At 49.9% G+C, this 20,206-nt stretch overlaps 1 protein-coding gene across 3 annotated transcripts in view; it reads right to left on the reverse strand.

Moving 5' to 3' along the window:
• The window catches only part of COCH (cochlin), a 288,645-nt gene that overhangs the window by 268,331 nt on the left and 108 nt on the right, over positions 1-20,206 (reverse strand). Inside the window, exons 1-3 of one of the 3 annotated variants that reach the window (XM_078659414.1) lie at positions 19,946-20,165; positions 7,740-7,803; positions 1,012-1,056 (exon numbers count right to left, since the gene is read on the reverse strand). In XM_078659414.1, the coding sequence (XP_078515540.1) occupies positions 1,012-1,056; positions 7,740-7,782 (88 nt within the window). In that variant the 5' untranslated portion in view covers positions 7,783-7,803; positions 19,946-20,165. Of the gene's footprint in view, positions 1-1,011; positions 1,057-7,739; positions 7,804-19,684; positions 20,166-20,206 lie in introns of those variants that run through there. The other 2 variants (XM_078659412.1, XM_078659413.1) reach the window with 2 other exon arrangements.

Genomic DNA, 20,206 nt, shown 5'->3' on the forward strand with positions numbered 1-20,206 from the left:
CCCCTCCAGCTCCCATGGCATTGTCTCCCGTCCACTCAAACGCCTCCAGCTCCCATGGCATTGTCTCCCGTCCACTCAAACGCCTCCAGCTCCCATGGCATTGTCTCCCGTCCACTCAAACGCCTCCAGCTCCCATGGCATAGTATCCTCGTCCCCGTAAACACCTCCAGCATAGTACCCTCGTCCCCGTAAACGCCTCCAGCTCCCATGGCATAGTATCCTCGTCCCCGTAAACGCCTCCAGCTCCCATGGCATAGTATCCTCGTCCTCGTAAACCCCTCCAGCTCCCATGGCATTCTCTCCTTGTCCCCTCAAACGCCTCCAGCTCCCATGGCAAAGTACCCTCGTCCCCGTAAACGCCTCCAGCTCCCATGGCATAGTATCCTCGTCCCCCGTAAACGCCTCCAGCTCCCATGGCATTGTCCAGCCGTCCCTTAACATATCAATAGCTATCATCTGATTGTATTGTCTCCCAACGCTCATCTGCCTCTTCCAAGTCTACCTGGAGCCACGTGTTCTACTTGAGTTCCTGTGCGATGTGCTGCGTTTCATGGTGAAATGGTTTCATATGATCACAATTAAATAATACATACATACTTCCTTTGAACAAGGGGAGGAGTAAGAAAATGTTTAATCTATTCGGCAATGTGTAACTTTAAGGGTGCAGAATACATGCACCATGGAAGCAAGTACAGAAATGAAGGGGCAATAAACGGTAGATTGTATAATCCAGTGGTCACATAAATTGGAACAGAATTCCGCACATGTAAAACAACGAGCCCCTGGTGAAGATTCATATCCAGCAGAACCATGGCGATGTGTTTTCTCTGCAAGATGCCTCGTTTTTACTCGTTGATTAAAGCCAGAGGCAGCAGCCCAAGCTTTAGGCAGCTGGGAGCGGGGGTCCCTCCGTGCGAGCTGGGCGTGTCTGCGGTGAGACCCCCGGGACACGCCTCAGCTCAGGCTGTGCAGGACCCTGGAAGAGGACAAAGTGCAGGAGTGAGTACTCACCAGCCGCCTCCGAGCTCCGCAGCGGATCCGACAGCACCAGGGTACCTGCGGACAGAGAGAGCCGTCACTCGCTGCTCAGAGGGGGATTCCTGCTCTCACTCACTCACTCACACCGCCGGCTGCGCTCACTGAGCAGGGACTGGCTTCACGGCGCGGGGACCTTCTAAAGGAACTGCTCACACTCATTCACACACACACACACACTCACTCACTCACACTCACCCTCACACACCGCCGGATGCGCTCACTGAGAAGAGATCGGCTTCACGGCGCAGGAACGTTGGAAAGGATGACTGAATGTGAACTGCCGAGGCGAGCACGGGGGGGGACCAAACCGCACAATCCTGCCTGCAACCCTCTGTATCAGCGCCTTGACGCCACGAGAATCAGAGTCAGCGCCCTTACAAGACAAACAATAACCGATGTTTAGGGAGACTCGTTGCGCTCAAACCAGGTCAGTTCCCTCTCCCACATCACGCAATATAGCGCCCAAGGACCCCGTCCGCTCATTCAGCGCCCACTCCGTGCTTCCACTGCCGGAGCTCGAAAAGGATTACTGAGGGAGGGGGGCCCAACACAAATGCCGCACTTAAAGGGCCATCAGAGCTCCCTTCCTTCAGTCTCTCTGGCCGGGAGTTTGACTTAAGACGTCCATGCATGAAGGGAACAAACACACCAATCCCGCTGTCACTTCAGAAGGGCTTAAGACCTTTGTGACTTTTCCAATCCCTGCAGGGTGAGGTAAGGAGCTTCAGGGTGAGGCGAGGAGCTTCAGGGGAGGGTCTGCAAGGGGAGCTTCAGGGTGAGGTAAGGAGCTTCAGGGCAGGGTCTGCAAGGGGACCTTCAGGGTGAGGTGAGGAGCTTCAGGGGAGGGTCAGCAAGGGGACCTTCAGGGTGAGATGAGGAGCTTCAGGGGAGGGTCTGCAAGGAGAGCTGCAGGGTGAGGCGAGGAGCTTCAGGGCAGGGTCTGCAAGGGGAGCTTCAGGGTGAGGTGAGGAGCTTCAGGGGAGGGTCAGCAAGGGGACCTTCAGGGTGAGGTGAGGAGCTTCAGGGGAGGGTCTGCAAGGAGAGCTGCAGGGTGAGGCGAGGAGCTTCAGGGCAGGGTCTGCAAGGGGAGCTTCAGGGTGAGGTAAGGAGCTTCAGGGGAGGGCCTGCAAGGGGAGCTGCTGGGTGAGGTTAGGAGCTTCAGGGGAGGGTCTGCAAGGAGAGCTGCAGGGTGAGGTAAGGAGCTTCAGGGTGAGGGTCTGCAAGGAGAGCTGCAGGGTGAGGTAAGGAGCTTCAGGGTGAGGGTCTGCAAGGAGAGCTACAGGGTGAGGAGCTTCAGGGGAGGGTCTGCAAGGAGAGCTGCAGGGGGAGGTGAGGAGCTCCAGAGTGAGGGTCTGCAAGGAGAGCTGCAGAGTGAGGTGAGGAGCTTCAGGGGAGGGTCTGCAAGGAGAGCTGCAGGGGAGGTGAGGAGCTTAAGGGTGAGGGTCTGCAAGGGGAGCTGCAGGGTGAGGTAAGGAGCTTCAGGGGAGGGCCTGCAAGTGGAGCTGCAGGGTGAGGTGAGGAGCTTCAGGGGAGGGTCTGCAAGGGGAGCTTCAGGGTGAGGTAAGGAGCTTCAGGGTGAGGGTCTGCAAGGAGAGCTGGAGGGTGAGGGTCTGCAAGGAGAGCTGGAGGGCGAGGTGGAGCTTCAGGGGAGGGTCTGCAAAGGGAGCTGAAGGGTGAGATGAGGAGCTTCAGGGGGAGAGACTGCAAGGGGAGCTGCAGGGTGAGGCAAGGAGCTTCAGGGTGAGGGTCTGCAAGGAGAGCTGCAGGGTGAGGTGAGGAGCTTCAGGGGAGGGCCTGCAAGGGGAGCTGCAGGGTGAGGTGCTTCAGGGGAGGGTCTGCAAGGAGAGCTGCAGGGTGAGGTGAGGAGCTTCAGGGGAGGGTCTGCAAGGAGAGCTGGAGGGTGAGGTGGAGCTTCAGGGGAGGGTCTGCAAAGGGAGCTGAAGGGTGAGATGAGGAGCTTCAGGGGGAGAGACTGCAAGGGGAGCTGCTGGGTGAGGCAAGGAGCTTCAGGGTGAGGGTCGGCAAGGGGAGCTGCAGGGTGAGGTAAGGAGCTTCGGGTGAGGGTCTGCAAGGGGGTGGAAGGGTGAGGTAAGGAGCTTCAGGGGAGGGTCTGCAAGGGGAGCTGCAGGGTGAGGTGGAGCTTCAGGGGGAGGGTCTGCAAGGAGAGCTGCAGGGTGAGGTGAGGAGCTTCAGGGGAGGGTCTGCAAGGAGAGCTGCAGGGTGAGGTAAGGAGCTTCAGGGTGAGGGTCTGCAAGGAGAGCTACAGGGTGAGGTGAGGAGCTTCAGGGGAGGGTCTGCAAGGAGAGCTGCAGGGGGAGGTGAGGAGCTCCAGAGTGAGGGTCTGCAAGGAGAGCTGCAGAGTGAGGTGAGGAGCTTCAGGGGAGGGTCTGCAAGGAGAGCTGCAGGGGAGGTGAGGAGCTTCAGGGTGAGGGTCTGCAAGGGGAGCTGCAGGGTGAGGTAAGGAGCTTCAGGGCAGGGTCTGCAAGGGGAGCTGCAGGGTGAGGTAAGGAGCTTCAGGGGAGGGTCTGCAAGGGGAGCTGCAGGGTGAGGTAAGGAGCTTCAGGTGAGGGTCAGCAAGGGGAGCTGCAGGGTGAGGTAAGGAGCTTCAGGGCAGGGTCTGCAAGGAGAGCTGCAGGGTGAGGTGAGGAGCTTCAGGGTGAGGGTCTGCAAGGGGAGCTGCAGGGTGAGGTAAGGAGCTTCAGGGCAGGGTCTGCAAGGGGAGCTGCAGGGGGAGGTGAGGAGCTTCAGGGGAGGGTCTGCAAGGAGAGCTGCAGGGTGAGGTGAGGAGCTTCAGGGGAGGGCCTGCAAGGGGAGCTGTAGGGTGAGGTGAGGAGCTTCAGGGGAGGGTCTGCAAGGAGAGCTGCAGGGTGAGGTAAGGAGCTTCAAGGGAGGGTCTGCAAGGAGAGTTGCAGGGTGAGGTAAGGAGCTTCAAGGGAGGGTCTGCAAGGAGAGCTGCAGGGTTAGGTGAGGAGCTTCAGGTGAGGGTCAGCAAGGGGAGCTGCAGGGGAGGTGAGGAGCTTCAGGGTGAGGGTCTACAAGGAGAGCTGCAGGGTGAGGTGAGGAGCTTCAGGGTGAGGGTCTGCAAGGAGAGCTGCAGGGTGAGGTGAGGAGCTTCAGGGGAGGGCCTGCAAGGGGAGCTGCAGGGTGAGGTGAGGAGCTTCAGGGGAGGGCCTGCAAGGGGAGCTGCAGGGTGAGGTGAGGAGCTTCAGGTGAGGGTCTGCAAGGGGAGCTGGAGGGTGAGGTGAGGAGCTTCAGGTGAGGGTCTGCAAGGGGAGCTGCAGGGTGAGGTGAGGTGCTTCAGGGGAGGGTCTGCAAGGAGAGCTGCAGGGTGAGCTGAGGAGCTTCAGGGGAGGGTCTGCAAGGAGAGCTGGAGGGTGAGGTGGAGCTTCAGGGGAGGGTCTGCAAAGGGAGCTGAAGGGTGAGATGAGGAGCTTCAGGGGGAGAGACTGCAAGGGGAGCTGCTGGGTGAGGCAAGGAGCTTCGGGTGAGGGTCTGCAAGGGGGTGGAAGGGTGAGGTAAGGAGCTTCAGGGGAGGGTCTGCAAGGGGAGCTGCAGGGTGAGGTAAGGAGCTTAAGGGTGAGGGTCTGCAAGGAGAGCTGGAGGGTGAGGTGGAGCTTCAGGGGGAGGGTCTGCAAGGAGAGCTGCAGGGTGAGGTGAGGAGCTTCAGGGGAGGGCCTGCAAGGGGAGATGCTGGGTGAGGTGAGGAGCTTCAGGGGAGGGTCTGCAAGGAGAGCTGCAGGGTGAGGTAAGGAGCTTCAGGGTGAGGGTCTGCAAGGAGAGCTACAGGGTGAGGTGAGGAGCTTCAGGGGAGGGCCTGCAAGGGGAGCTGTAGGGTGAGGTGAGGAGCTTCAGGGGAGGGTCTGCAAGGAGAGCTGCAGGGTGAGGTAAGGAGCTTCAAGGGAGGGTCTGCAAGGAGAGTTGCAGGGTGAGGTAAGGAGCTTCAAGGGAGGGTCTGCAAGGAGAGCTGCAGGGTTAGGTGAGGAGCTTCAGGTGAGGGTCAGCAAGGGGAGCTGCAGGGGAGGTGAGGAGCTTCAGGGTGAGGGTCTGCAAGAGGGGCTAAAGGGGGAGGTGAGGAGCTTCAGGGTGAGGGTCTGCAAGGAGAGCTGCAGGGTGAGGTGAGGAGCTTCAGGGGAGGGCCTGCAAGGGGAGCTGCAGGGTGAGGTGAGGAGCTTCAGGGGAGGGCCTGCAAGGGGAGCTGCAGGGTGAGGTGAGGAGCTTCAGGTGAGGGTCTGCAAGGGGAGCTGGAGGGTGAGGTGAGGAGCTTCAGGTGAGGGTCTGCAAGGGGAGCTGCAGGGTGAGGTGAGGAGCTTCAGGGGAGGGTCTGCAAGGGGAGCTGCAGGGTGAGGTGAGGAGCTTCAGGTGAGGGTCTGCAAGGGGAGCTGCAGGGGAGGGGAGGAGCTTCAGGGTGAGGGTCTGCAAGAGGGGCTAAAGGGTGAGGTGAGGAGCTTCAGGGTGAGGGTCTGCAAGGGGAGCTGCAGGGTGAGGTAAGGAGCTTCAAGGGAGGGTCTGCAAGGAGAGTTGCAGGGTGAGGTAAGGAGCTTCAAGGGAGGGTCTGCAAGGAGAGTTGCAGGGTGAGGTAAGGAGCTTCAGGGGAGGGTCTGCAAGGAGAGCTGCAGGGTGAGGTGAGGAGCTTCAGGTGAGGGTCTGCAAGGGGAGCTGCAGGGTGAGGTGAGGAGCTTCAGGGCAGGGTCTGCAAGGGGAGCTGCAGGGTGAGGTAAGGAGCTTCAGGGGAGTGTCTGCAAGGGGAGCTGCAGGGTGAGGTAAGGAGCTTCAGGGGAGGGTCTGCAAGGAGAGCTGCAGGGTGAGGTAAGGAGCTTCAGGGGAGGGTCTGCAAGAGGAGCTGCAGGGGTGAGGTGAGGAGCTTCAGGGGAGGGTCTGCAAGGAGAGCTGCAGGGTGAGCTGAGGAGCTTCAGGGGAGGGTCTGCAAGGGGAGCTTCAGGGTGAGGTAAGGAGCTTCAGGGTGAGGGTCTGCAAGGAGAGCTGGAGGGTGAGGGTCTGCAAGGAGAGCTAGAGGGTGAGGTGGAGCTTCAGGGGAGGGTCTGCAAAGGGAGCTGAAGGGTGAGATGAGGAGCTTCAGGGGGAGAGACTGCAAGGGGAGCTGCTGGGTGAGGCAATGAGCTTCAGGGTGAGGGTCTGCAATGGGAGCTGGAGGGTGAGGAGGAGCTTCAGGGGGAGAGACAGCAAGGGGAGCTGCAGGGTGAGGTAAGGAGCTTAAGGGTGAGGGTCTGCAAGGAGAGCTGGAGGGTGAGGTGGAGCTTCAGGGGGAGAGACAGCAAGGGGAGCTGCTGGGTGAGGCAAGGAGCTTCAGGGTGAGGGTCTGCAAGGAGAGCTGCAGGGTGAGGTGAGGAGCTTCAGGGGAGGGCCTGCAAGGGGAGCTGCAGGGTGAGGTGAGGTGCTTCAGGGGAGGGTCTGCAAGGAGAGCTGCAGGGTGAGCTGAGGAGCTTCAGGGGAGGGTCTGCAAGGAGAGCTACAGGGTGAGGTGAGGAGCTTCAGGGTGAGGGTCTGCAAGGAGAGCTGGAGGGTGAGGGTCTGCAAGGAGAGCTGGAGGGTGAGGTGGAGCTTCAGGGGAGGGTCTGCAAAGGGAGCTGAAGGGTGAGATGAGGAGCTTCAGGGGGAGAGACTGCAAGGGGAGCTGCTGGGTGAGGCAAGGAGCTTCGGGTGAGGGTCTGCAAGGGGGTGGAAGGGTGAGGTAAGGAGCTTCAGGGGAGGGTCTGCAAGGGGAGCTGCAGGGTGAGGTAAGGAGCTTAAGGGTGAGGGTCTGCAAGGAGAGCTGGAGGGTGAGGTGGAGCTTCAGGGGGAGGGTCTGCAAGGAGAGCTGCAGGGTGAGGTGAGGAGCTTCAGGGGAGGGCCTGCAAGGGGAGCTGCTGGGTGAGGTGAGGAGCTTCAGGGGAGGGTCTGCAAGGAGAGCTGCAGGGTGAGGTAAGGAGCTTCAGGGTGAGGGTCTGCAAGGAGAGCTACAGGGTGAGGTGAGGAGCTTCAGGGGAGGGCCTGCAAGGAGAGCTGCAGGGTGAGGTAAGGAGCTTCAAGGGAGGGTCTGCAAGGAGAGCTGCAGGGGAGGGTCTGCAAGGAGAGCTTCAGGGGAGGGCCTGCAAGGGGAGCTGCAGGGTGAGGTAAGGAGCTTCAAGGGAGGGTCTGCAAGGAGAGCTGCAGGGTTAGGTGAGGAGCTTCAGGTGAGGGTCAGCAAGGGGAGCTGCAGGGGAGGTGAGGAGCTTCAGGGTGAGGGTCTGCAAGGAGAGCTGGAGGGTGAGGTGGAGCTTCAGGGGGAGAGACAGCAAGGGGAGCTGCTGGGTGAGGCAAGGAGCTTCAGGGTGAGGGTCTGCAAGGAGAGCTGCAGGGTGAGGTGAGGAGCTTCAGGGGAGGGCCTGCAAGGGGAGCTGCAGGGTGAGGTGAGGTGCTTCAGGGGAGGGTCTGCAAGGAGAGCTGCAGGGTGAGCTGAGGAGCTTCAGGGGAGGGCCTGCAAGGGGAGCTGCAGGGGAGGTGAGGAGCTTCAGGGTGAGGGTCTGCAAGGGGAGCTGCAGGGTGAGGTAAGGAGCTTCAGGGGAGGGTCTGCAAGGGGAGCTGCAGGGGAGGTGAGGAGCTTCAGGGTGAGGGTCTGCAAGAGGGGCTAAAGGGTGAGGTGAGGAGCTTCATGGTGAGGGGTTGAGTATGATCTCCGCCCAAGAACAGCAGCAATGTAAGGCGAGAACCGGAGTGCTACTCACCTGTGAGCAGGAGCAGTGTGAAGGAACTGCAAAGACTGCGCATGTTGGCGGTAGGGGCGGACACCTGCAGGAGAGAAGAGATACCGTGAACCAGTGCACAGCTCCCCCCACACACAATACATCTCACGCATGCCAAACTAGTACACACAACCCATGCACGTTACCTCATGAAGTGAGCGTGCACAAACACGACGTGAGTGCACACATGGCTGCCAGTGCACGCCTCCCCCAGCGCTAGTGAATCTGGGCACAGCTCGTCGCCAGCTAGGCAGCGAATGTAAGCACATCTATCCCGTATAATACAGCGTCTGAGCAAGGAATGTGGGCACATCTAACCATGTACAATACATACAGCGTCTCAGGAAGGAATGTGGGGGCATCTAACGTACAATAAATACAGCGTCTCAGGAAGGAATGTGGGGGCATCTAATGTACAATAAATACAGCGTCTCAGCAAAGAATGTGGGGGCATCTAACGTACAATAAATACAGCGTCTCAGCAAGGAATGTGGGGGCATCTAACGTACAATAAATACAGCGTCTCAGCAAGGAATGTGGGGGCATCTAACGTACAATAAATACAGCGTCTCAGCAAGGAATGTGGGGGCATCTAACGTACAATAAATACAGCGTCTCAGCAAGGAATGTGTGGGCACTAACGTACAATAAATACAGCGTCTCAGCAAGGAATGTGTGGGCACTAACGTACAATAAATACAGCGTCTCAGCAAGGAATGTGGGGGCATCTAACGTACAATAAATACAGCGTCTCAGCAAGGAATGTGGGGGCATCTAACGAACAATAAATACAGCGTCTCAGCAAGGAATGTGGGGGAATCTAACGTACAATAAATACAGCGTCTCAGCAAGGAATGTGGGGGCATCTAACGTACAATAAATACAGCGTCTCAGCAAGGAATGTGGGGGCATCTAACGTACAATAAATACATTGTCTCAGCAAGGAATGTGGGGGCATCTAACGTACAATAAATACATTGTCTCAGCAAGGAATGGGGGGGCATCTAACGTACAATAAATACAGCGTCTCAGCAAGGAATGTGGGGGCATCTAACGTACAATAAATACAGCGCCTCAGCAAGGAATGTGGGGGCATCTAACGTACAATAAATACAGCGTCTCAGCAAGGAATGTGGGGGCATCTTAACCGTATAATACAGCGTCTCAGCAAGGAATGTGGGGGCATCTAACGAACAATAAATACAGCGTCTCAGCAAGGAATGTGGGGGCATCTAACGTACAATAAATACAGCGTCTCAGCAAGGAATGTGGGGGCATCTTAACCGTATAATACAGCGTCTTAGCAAGGAATGTGGGGGCATCTAACGTACAATAAATACAGCGTCTCAGCAAGGAATGTGGGGCCATGAAACGTACAATAAATACAGCGTCCCAGCAAAGAATCTGAGGGCATGAAACGTACAATAAATACAGCGTCTCAGCAAGTAATGTGGGGGCATCTTAACCGTATAATACAGCGTCTCAGCAAGGAATGTGGTGGCATCTAACGTACAATAAATACAGCGTCTCAGCAAGGAATGTGGGGGCATCTAACGTACAATAAATACAGCGTCTCAGCAAGGAATGTGGGGCCATGAAACGTACAATAAATACAGCGTCTCAGCAAGGAATGTGGGGCCATTTAACGTACAATAAATACAGCGTCTCAGCAAGGAATATGGGCACATCTAACCTGTATAATAAAGCGTCTCAGCAAGGAATGTAGGCGCATCTAACCACGTACAATAAATACAGTGTCTCAGCAAGGAATGTGGGGGCATCTAACGTACAATAAATACAGCGTCTCAGCAAGGAATGTGGGGCCATGAAACGTACAATAAATACAGCGTCTCAGCAAGTAATGTGGGGGCATCTTAACCGTATAATACAGCGTCTCAGCAAGGAATGTGGGGGCATCTAACGTACAATAAATACAGCGCCTCGGCAAGGAATGTGGGGCCATTTAACGTACAATAAATACAGCGTCTCAGCAAGGAATATGGGCACATCTAACCTGTATAATAAAGCGTCTCAGCAAGGAATGTAGGCGCATCTAACCACGTACAATAAATACAGTGTCTCAGCAAGGAATGTGGGGTCATCTAACGTACAATTAATACAGCGTCTCAGCGAGGAATGTGGGGACATCTAACGTACAATAAATACAGTATCTCAGCATGGAATGTGAGGGCATCTAACGTACAATAAATACAGCGTCCCAGCAAGGAATGTGGGGTCATCGAACGTACAATAAATACAGCATCTCAGCAAAGAATGTGGGGCCATTTAACATACAATAAATACAGCGTCTCAGCAAGGAATGTGGGGACATCTAACTGGTATAATACAGCGTCTCAGCAAGGAATGTGGGGGCATCTAACGAACAATAAATACAGTGTCTCAGCAAGGAATGTAGGTGCATCTAACCATGTACAATACATACAGCGTCTCAGCAAGGAATGTGGGCACATCTAACCCTGTACAATAAATACATTGTCTCAGCAAGGAATTTAGGTCATCTAACGTACAATACATACAGCGTCTCAGCAAGGAATGTAAGCGCATCTAACGTACAATAAATACAGCGCCTCGGCAAGGAATGTGGGGCCATTTAACGTACAATAAATACAGCGTCTCAGCAAGGAATATGGGCACATCTAACCTGTATAATAAAGCGTCTCAGCAAGGAATGTAGGCGCATCTAACCACGTACAATAAATACAGCGTCTCAGCAAGAAATGTGGGGGCATCTAACGTACAATAAATACAGCGTCTCAGCAAGGAATGTGGGGCCATGAAATGTACAATAAATACAGCGTCTCAGCAAGTAATGTGGGGGCATCTTAACCGTATAATACAGCGTCTCAGCAAGGAATGTGGGGGCATCTAACGTACAATAAATACAGCGCCTCGGCAAGGAATGTGGGGCCATTTAACGTACAATAAATACAGCGTCTCAGCAAGGAATATGGGCACATCTAACCTGTATAATAAAGCGTCTCAGCAAGGAATGTAGGCGCATCTAACCACGTACAATAAATACAGTGTCTCAGCAAGGAATGTGGGGTCATCTAACGTACAATTAATACAGCGTCTCAGCGAGGAATGTGGGGACATCTAACGTACAATAAATACAGTATCTCAGCATGGAATGTGAGGGCATCTAACGTACAATAAATACAGCGTCCCAGCAAGGAATGTGGGGTCATCGAACGTACAATAAATACAGCATCTCAGCAAAGAATGTGGGGCCATTTAACATACAATAAATACAGCGTCTCAGCAAGGAATGTGGGGACATCTAACTGGTATAATACAGCGTCTCAGCAAGGAATGTGGGGGCATCTAACGAACAATAAATACAGTGTCTCAGCAAGGAATGTAGGTGCATCTAACCATGTACAATACATACAGCGTCTCAGCAAGGAATGTGGGCACATCTAACCCTGTACAATAAATACATTGTCTCAGCAAGGAATTTAGGTCATCTAACGTACAATACATACAGCGTCTCAGCAAGGAATGTAAGCGCATCTAACGTACAATAAATACAGCGCCTCGGCAAGGAATGTGGGGCCATTTAACGTACAATAAATACAGCGTCTCAGCAAGGAATATGGGCACATCTAACCTGTATAATAAAGCGTCTCAGCAAGGAATGTAGGCGCATCTAACCACGTACAATAAATACAGCGTCTCAGCAAGAAATGTGGGGGCATCTAACGTACAATAAATACAGCGTCTCAGCAAGGAATGTGGGGCCATGAAACGTACAATAAATACAGCATCTCAGCAAGTAATGTGGGGGCATCTTAACCGTATAATACAGCGTCTCAGCAAGGAATGTGGGGGCATCTAACGTACAATAAATACAGCGCCTCGGCAAGGAATGTGGGGCCATTTAACGTACAATAAATACAGCGTCTCAGCAAGGAATATGGGCACATCTAACCTGTATAATAAAGCGTCTCAGCAAGGAATGTAGGCGCATCTAACCACGTACAATAAATACAGTGTCTCAGCAAGGAATGTGGGGTCATCTAACGTACAATTAATACAGCGTCTCAGCGAGGAATGTGGGGACATCTAACGTACAATAAATACAGTATCTCAGCATGGAATGTGAGGGCATCTAACGTACAATAAATACAGCGTCCCAGCAAGGAATGTGGGGTCATCGAACGTACAATAAATACAGCATCTCAGCAAAGAATGTGGGGCCATTTAACATACAATAAATACAGCGTCTCAGCAAGGAATGTGGGGACATCTAACTGGTATAATACAGCGTCTCAGCAAGGAATGTGGGGGCATCTAACGAACAATAAATACAGTGTCTCAGCAAGGAATGTGGGGACATCTAACTGGTATAATACAGCGTCTCAGCAAGGAATGTGGGGGCATCTAACGAACAATAAATACAGTGTCTCAGCAAGGAATGTAGGTGCATCTAACCATGTACAATACATACAGCGTCTCAGCAAGGAATGTGGGCACATCTAACCCTGTACAATAAATACATTGTCTCAGCAAGGAATTTAGGTCATCTAACGTACAATACATACAGCGTCTCAGCAAGGAATGTAAGCGCATCTAACGTACAATAAATACAGCGTCTCAGCAAGGAATGTGGGGACATCTAACGTACAATAAATACAGGATGTCAGCAAGGAATGTGGGGCCATCTAACGTACAATAAATACAGCGTCTCAGCAAGGAATGTGGGGGCATCTAACGCTGTGCAATGAATACAGCGTCTCAGAAAGGAATGTAGGCGCATCTAACCCCGTACAATAAATACAGCGTGTAACCAAGGAATGTGGGCACATCTAACCACATACAAAAAATAGTGTCTCAGCAAGGAATGTGGGCACATCTAACCACGTATAATACATACAGCGACTCAGCAAGGAATGTGGGCACATCTAACCCTGTACAATAAATACATTGTCTCAGCAAGGAATGTAGGGCATCTAACGTACAATACACACAGCGTCTCAGCAAGGAATGTAGGCGCATCTAATGTACAATACACACAGCGTCTCAGCAAGGAATGTAGGCACATCTAAGGTACAATAAATACAGCGTCTCAGCGAGGAATGTAGGCGCATCTAACCACGTACAATACATACAGTGTCTCAGCAAGGAATGTGGGCACATCTAACCCTGTTCAATAAATACATTGTCTCAGCAAGGAATGTAGGGCATCTAACGAACAATGCATACAGCGCCTCAGCAAGGAATGTTGGCGCATCTAACGTACAATAAATACAGCGTCTCAGCAAGGAATGTGGGAGCATCTAACGTTGAATAAATACAGCGTCTCAGCAAGGAATGTGGCCACATTTAACCACGTACAATAAATAGTCTGAGCAAGGAATGTGGGCACATCTAACCACTTACAATAAATACAGCGTCCCAGCAAGGAATGTTGGGGCATCTAACCACGTACAATAAATACAGCGTCGTAGCAAGGAATGTAGGGCATGTAACGTACTATACATACAGCGTCTCAGCAAGGAATGTAGGCACATCTAAGGTACAATAAATACAGCGTATTAGCAAGGAATGTAGGCGCATCTAACCACGTACAATACATACAGCATCTCAGCAAGGAATGTGGGCACATCTAACGTACAATAAATACAGCGTCTCAGCGAGGAATGTAGGCGCATCGAACCACGTACAATACATACAGTGTCTCAGCAAGGAATGTGGGCACATCTAACCCTGTACAATAAATACATTGTCTCAGCAAGGAATGTAGGGCATCTAACGAACAATGCATACAGCGCCTCAGCAAGGAATGTTGGCGCATCGAACGTACAATAAATACAGCGTCTCAGCAAGGAATGTGGGAGCATCTAACGTTGAATAAATACAGCGTCTCAGCAAGGAATGTGGGCGCATCTAACATTCAATAAATACAGCGTCTCAGCAAGGAATGTGGGCACATCTAACCCTGTACAATAAATACATTGTCTCAGCAAGGAAGGTAGGGCATCTAACGTACAATACATACAGCATCTCAGCAAAGAATGTAGGCGCATCTAACGTACAATAAATACAGCGTCTCAGCAAGGAATGTGGGAGCATCTAACGTTCAATAAATACAGCGTCTCCGCAAGGAATGTGGGCAGATCTAACCCTGTACAATACATTGTCTCAGCAAGGAATATAGGGCATCTAACGTACAATACATACAAAGTCTCAGCAAGGAATCTCATTTAACCACGTACAATAAATACAGCATCTCAGCAAGGAATGTGGGCACATCTAACCCTGTACAATAAATACAGCGTTTCAGCAAGGAATGTGGCCACATTTAACCACGTACAATAAATAGTCTGAGCAAGGAATGTGGGCACATCTAACCACTTACAATAAATACAGCGACCCAGCAAGGAATGTTGGGGCATCTAACCACGTACAATAAATACAGCGTCGTAGCAAGGAATGTAGGGCATCTAACGTACTATACATACAGCGTCTCAGCAAGGAATGTAGGTGCATCTAACGAACAATGCATACAGCGCCTCAGCAAGGAATGTAGGAGCATCTAACGTACAATAAATACAGCGTCTCAGCAAGGAATGTGGGCACATCTAAGCCTGTACAATAAATACATTGTCTCAGCAAGGAATGTAGGGCATCTAACGTACAATACACACAGCGTCTCAGCAACGAATGTAGGCGCATCTAACGTACAATACACACAGCGTCTCAGCAAGGAATGTAGGCGCATCTAAAGTACAATAAATACATCGTCTCAGCAAGGAATGCGGGCACATCTAACCCTGTACAATAAATACATTGTCTCAGCAAGGAATGTAGGACATCTAACGTAGAATAAATACAGCGTCTAAGCAAGGAATGTGGGCACGTCTAACCCTGTATAATAAATACATTGTCTCAGCAAAGAATTTAGGGCATCTAACGTACAATAAGTACAGAGACTCAGCGAGGAATGTAGGCTCATCTAACCACGTACAATAAATACAGTGTCTCAGCAAGGAATGTAGGTGCATCTAACCACATACAATACATACAGCGTCTCAGCAAGGAATGTGGGCACATCTAACCCTGTACAATAAAAACACTTTCTCAGCAAGGAATGTAGGGCATCTAACGAACAATACATACAGCGTCTCAGCAAGGAATGTAGGCGCATCTAACGTACAATAAATACAGCGTACCAGCAAGGAATGTGGGGACATCAAAACCGTATAATACAGCTTCTCAGTAGGGAATGTAGGGCATCTAACGTACAATACATACAGAGTCTCAGCAAGGAATGTAGGCGCATCTAACGTACAATAAACACAGCGTCTCAGCAAGGAATGTAGGCGCATCTAACGTACAATAAATACAGCGTCTCAGCAAGGAATGTGGGGACATCAAAACCGTATAATACAGCTTCTCAGTAGGGAATGTAGGGCATCTAACGTACAATACATACAGCGTCTCAGCAAGGAATGTAGGCGCATCTAACGTACAATAAACACAGCGTCTCAGCAAGGAATGTAGGCGCATCTAACGTACAATAAATACAGCGTCTCAGCAAGGAATGTGGGCACATCTAACCATGCACAATACAGCGTCTCAGCAAGGAATGTGGGCACATGTAACCCCGTGCAACGCAGCATCTCCCAGTGTGCACGTCTCTTTGTAAGTATGTCTGCTGATAGTGAATCTGTGCACACACCAATACCATGGATGAATAAAATAAACATTCCCACCCCTACACACGGCTCACTTTTATGTTCTACAGCTATATTCCACCACCCACATATAAAATCTAGGTCCCACTGTCCCTTATTGTACAGACACCCTAAGCACCCCATCTCCTGTTCTTCTTTCGATAAGCCTAGGCACAAAGCATCTCTTGCTGTATAGAAAATGTAAGAGCACCCCATCTCCGGTTTTATAGATAACATAGGCGCTCCCATCTCTTGCTCAACAGAAAATCTAGGCGTACCCCATCTCCTGTTCTATAAACAAAAATCCATCTCTGGTATTATAGGCAACCTGGGCACACCCTAAAAACCTATCATCTCTTATTCTTCAAACACTCTAGGTGAATCTTGTTTACTGTCCTACAGACAGCACAGGAACCCATCTCCTGTTGTATAGACAAGCATCATCTCCAGTTCCATAGACAAGCTCTATCTCCTGTTGTATAGACAAGTGCCATCTCTTGTTCTTTACTCAAGCTCCATCTCTCCATCTCCTGTTCTAAAGACAAGCTCCATTTCTCCATCTCCTCTTCTAAAGACAAGCTCCATTTCTCCATCTCCTCTTCTAAAGACAAGCTCCATCTCACCATCTCTTTTTCTATAGACAAGCTCCATCTCGTTTCATAGACAAGCTCCATCTCCTGTTCTAAAGACAAGCTCCATCTCACCATCTCTTTTTTCTATAGACAAGCTCCATCTCCTGTTCTGTAAACAAGCTCCATCTCTCCATTTCCTATTCTATTGACAGGCTCTATTTCTTCGTCCCCTGCTCTATGGACAAGCTCCATCTCATTTCTTGTTTTATAGGCAAGCTCAATCTCTTGTTCTATAGACAAGCTCCATCTCTTGTTCTATAGACAAGCTCCATCTCTTGTTCTATAGACAAGCTCCACCTCTTGTTCTGTAGACAAGCTTCACCTCTTGTTCGATAGACAAGCTCCACCTCTTGTTCGATAGACAAGCTCCATCTCTTGTTCGATAGACAAGCTCCATCTCTTGTTCGATAGACAAGCTCCACCTCTTGTTCGATAGACAAGCTCCACCTCTTGTTCGATAGACAAGCTCCACCTCTTGTTCGATAGACAAGCTCCATCTCCTGTTCTATAGACAAGCTCCATCTCGTGTTCTATAGACAAGCTCCATCTCGTGTTCTATGGACAAGCTCCATCTCATGTTCTATAGACAAGTTCCATCTCTTGTTCTATAGACAAGCTCCATCTCCTGTTCTATAGACAAGCTCCATCTCTTGTTCTATAGACAAGCTCCATCTCTTGTTCTATTGACAAGCTCCATCTCTTGTTCTGACGACAATCTCCATCTCTTATTCTATAGACAAGCTCCATATCCTGTCCTACAGTACAGCTCAATCTCTTCATCTCCTGTTCTATAAACAAGCTCCATATCTTGTTCTATTGACAAGTCCACTGGCATTGTCCAGCAAGATTTTTTCTGGGAGCGCTATTTTTAGACCAGTTGAAAATCCTCTAACTTTCGGGAAGACACACTGACTTTTGACCTCTGTCTCTGAAAGCAAAGCAAATGTGACAAGATAACAAGATTTAAAGGCATCTTTATTGCTTACAAAGTGAAAGAGCAATATAAATGTCATTACATCTTGTTTTCTTGTCATATTCGCTGGCTGTCAAAGACCTAGGTCAAAGGTAGCTTATTTTATTACATTAGAGGATTTTGTAAAGTGAACTGTGTAACAATTGAACTGTGCAAAGCATGTTAATGGAAGGCTGTAGATGTCAGGCTTTTTTATAACACAACACTGAATAGTTAAGTGAATTGTTCAAACATTTCAGATATATTTCACTAGTTATAAAAAACAATTTTTGTAATTCTGTGGTAAAAAAATATCTTTATAGGATTAAAACACTTTACTTGGTGATGTGCAAATTTTAAATATTTTTGCTGAAACCCAATTTCAAAACATTGTTTCTGTGCTATTATCAGTAAAAGTACATGTTAGTGGGAAAGTTGTGAGGCCATTTCAATGAAAAACATGCTATTTGTAAATGACAATGCACTACAATGCTTTGGTAATATATTTATGATTAGTGAGTATTTAACCCTGTACTGGAAATTATTACTACTTCTGCAGAGATGACAATGCTATTAGTGAACTAAGAGGCAAGCCAGGAATCAGGTGTACCCTATATATGGGCTTGATTCTTGTTCTACGTGTAACAGACATTTAGCCTAGTAAATAAAGTATTTGTGTGCAGCAGAAGTAGTATTTGAAGGACCACCCCTTGTTCTATAAACAAGCTCCATATCTTGTTCCATAGACAAGTTCCTTCTCTCCATCTCAAGTTCCATAGACAAGCTCCATCTCTTCTTTTCCTGTTCTATAGAAAAGCTCCATCTCTTGTTCTATAGACAAGCTCCATCTCCTGTTCTATAGACAAGCTCCATCTCCTGTTCTATAGACAAGCTCCATCTCCTGTTCTATAGACAAGCTCCACCTCTTGTTGTATAGACAAGCTCCATCTCCTGTTCTATAGACAACCTCCATCTATTGTTCTATAAGCAACCTCCATCAACTGTTCTATTGACAAGCTCCATCTCCTGTTCTGACGACAATCTCCATCTCTTATACTATAGACAAGCTACCTGTCCTATAGTACAGCTCCATCTCCTGTTCTATTAACAAGATCCATATCTTGTTCTATAGACAAGTCCACTGGCATTGTCCAGCAAGATTTATTCTGGAAGAGCTATTTTAGAGACTATTTGAAAATCCTCTAACTTTAGGGAGGACACACTGACTTTTGACCTCGGTCTCTGAAAGCAAAGCAAATGTGACAAGATAACAAGATTTAAATGCATCTTTATTGCTTACAAAGTGAAAGAGCAATATAAATGCCATTAAATCTTGTTTTCCTGTCATATTCACTGGCTGTCAAAGACCTAGGTCAAAAGTCAAAGTCAGCTTATCTTGTTACATTTTGTTTCTGTGACTTACATTAGAGGATTTTATAAAGTGAACTGAGTGACAATTGAACTGTGCAAAGCATGTTAATGGAAGGATGTAGATGTCAGGCTTTTTTCTAAAACAACACTGAAATAGCTAAGTGAACTGTTCAAACATTTCAGATATATTTCACAAGGTTTAAAAACCCATTTTTGTAATTCTGTGGTGAAAAAATATCTTTATAGGATCAAAACAAATTAGAACACTTTACTTGGTGATGTGCAAATTTTAAATATTTTTGCTGAAACCCCAATTTCAAAACATTGTTTCTGTGCTATTATCAGTAAAACGACATGTTAGTGGGAAAGTTGTGAGGCCATTTCAATGAAAAACATGCTATTTGTAAATGACAATGCACTACTACATCATGCTTTGGTAATATATTTATGATTAGTGAGTATTTAACCCTGAACTGGGAATTGTTACTACTTATGCCGAGATGACAATGCTATTAGTGAACTAAGAGGCAAGCCAGGAATCATGTATACCCTATATATGGGCTTGATTCTTGTTCTACGTATAACAAACATTTAGCCTAGCAAATAAAGTATTTTTGTGCAGCAGAAGTAGTACCACCCCTGGTTCTATAGACAAGCTCCATCTCTTGCTCCATAGACAAGTTCCTTCTCTCCATCTCAAGTTCCATAGAAAAGCTCCATCTCTTGTTCTGTAGACAAGATTCATCTCCTTTTCTATAGGAAAGCTCCATAGCTCGTGCTATAGACAGGCTCCATCTCCTGTTCTATAGACACGCTCCATCTCTCCATCTCCTGTTCTATAGACAAGCTCCATCTCCTGTTCTATAGACAAGCTCCATCTCCTGTTCTGTAGACAGGCTCCATCTATCCATCTCATGTTCTATAGACAAGCTCCTTCTCTGCATATCCTAATTTATGGACAAGTTAGGAACATCTTAGTCAATTATTTGGGACACATCGTTTCTTATTCTCTGCAAAATATAGGCGCACCCCGTTTCCGGCTGCTCTATAGACAACCTCGATCTCGTCTTCTATGGAGAACATTTAGCTCATGTTCTATGGACAAGCTGAGCACATCCATCCTCTTTTTAAGCACACCCCCTCTCTTATCGGAAGACAACATAGACAGGCCACACCCCATGCTCTATAGAGAAGACAGGTACACCCCATCTCTTAGTCTAGAGGACACATAGGCACACTAACTTTTATTTTACAAACAATCTAGATGCATACCACCTCTTATTCTACAATTAGGCGCCTCCAGTCTACTGATCTATAGACACTCCCCATCTGGTGTTCTACAAACACCCTAGACACCTCGGTCGTCGGTTCCGTTGGCGGCTCCTGTAAATCCATTAAAGTACCAAAGGAAGCCCCCTCCGCCGCCACGGGTAGTAAAGAGCCCCCAGCCCTCTGCGACACCGTCGAGGGTCGAGGGCTATTGCACACTGAGGGCTGCAGTCTCCCGAGGCGCACCGGGCATCCCCACCGCACCTCCACAGAAGTCAGGCCAGGCGGGTGTCCGCAGCGGCCGGTGCTGAACCCAGGGACCGCCCGGGGTCTGTGAGGAAGGAGGGCGCGCGGTTTCAGAAGTTCGGTTAATGGTGTCTGACAGGGACCTCGTCAGTCAGCGTCGCCCGGTATGACAAGCTCGTCCCTGGAGGGGCGGGTGTGAGTAACTGCGCCACAGCTGAGGTGCGCTGTCCACGCGGGGGACGGCGCCCTTCTTTCCCGCTCCTTCCGCCCGCGTGCCTA

This window comes from Lissotriton helveticus, chromosome 9, assembly GCF_964261635.1.
Source record: "Lissotriton helveticus chromosome 9, aLisHel1.1, whole genome shotgun sequence".
NCBI classification, from domain to species: Eukaryota; Metazoa; Chordata; class Amphibia; order Caudata; family Salamandridae; genus Lissotriton; species Lissotriton helveticus.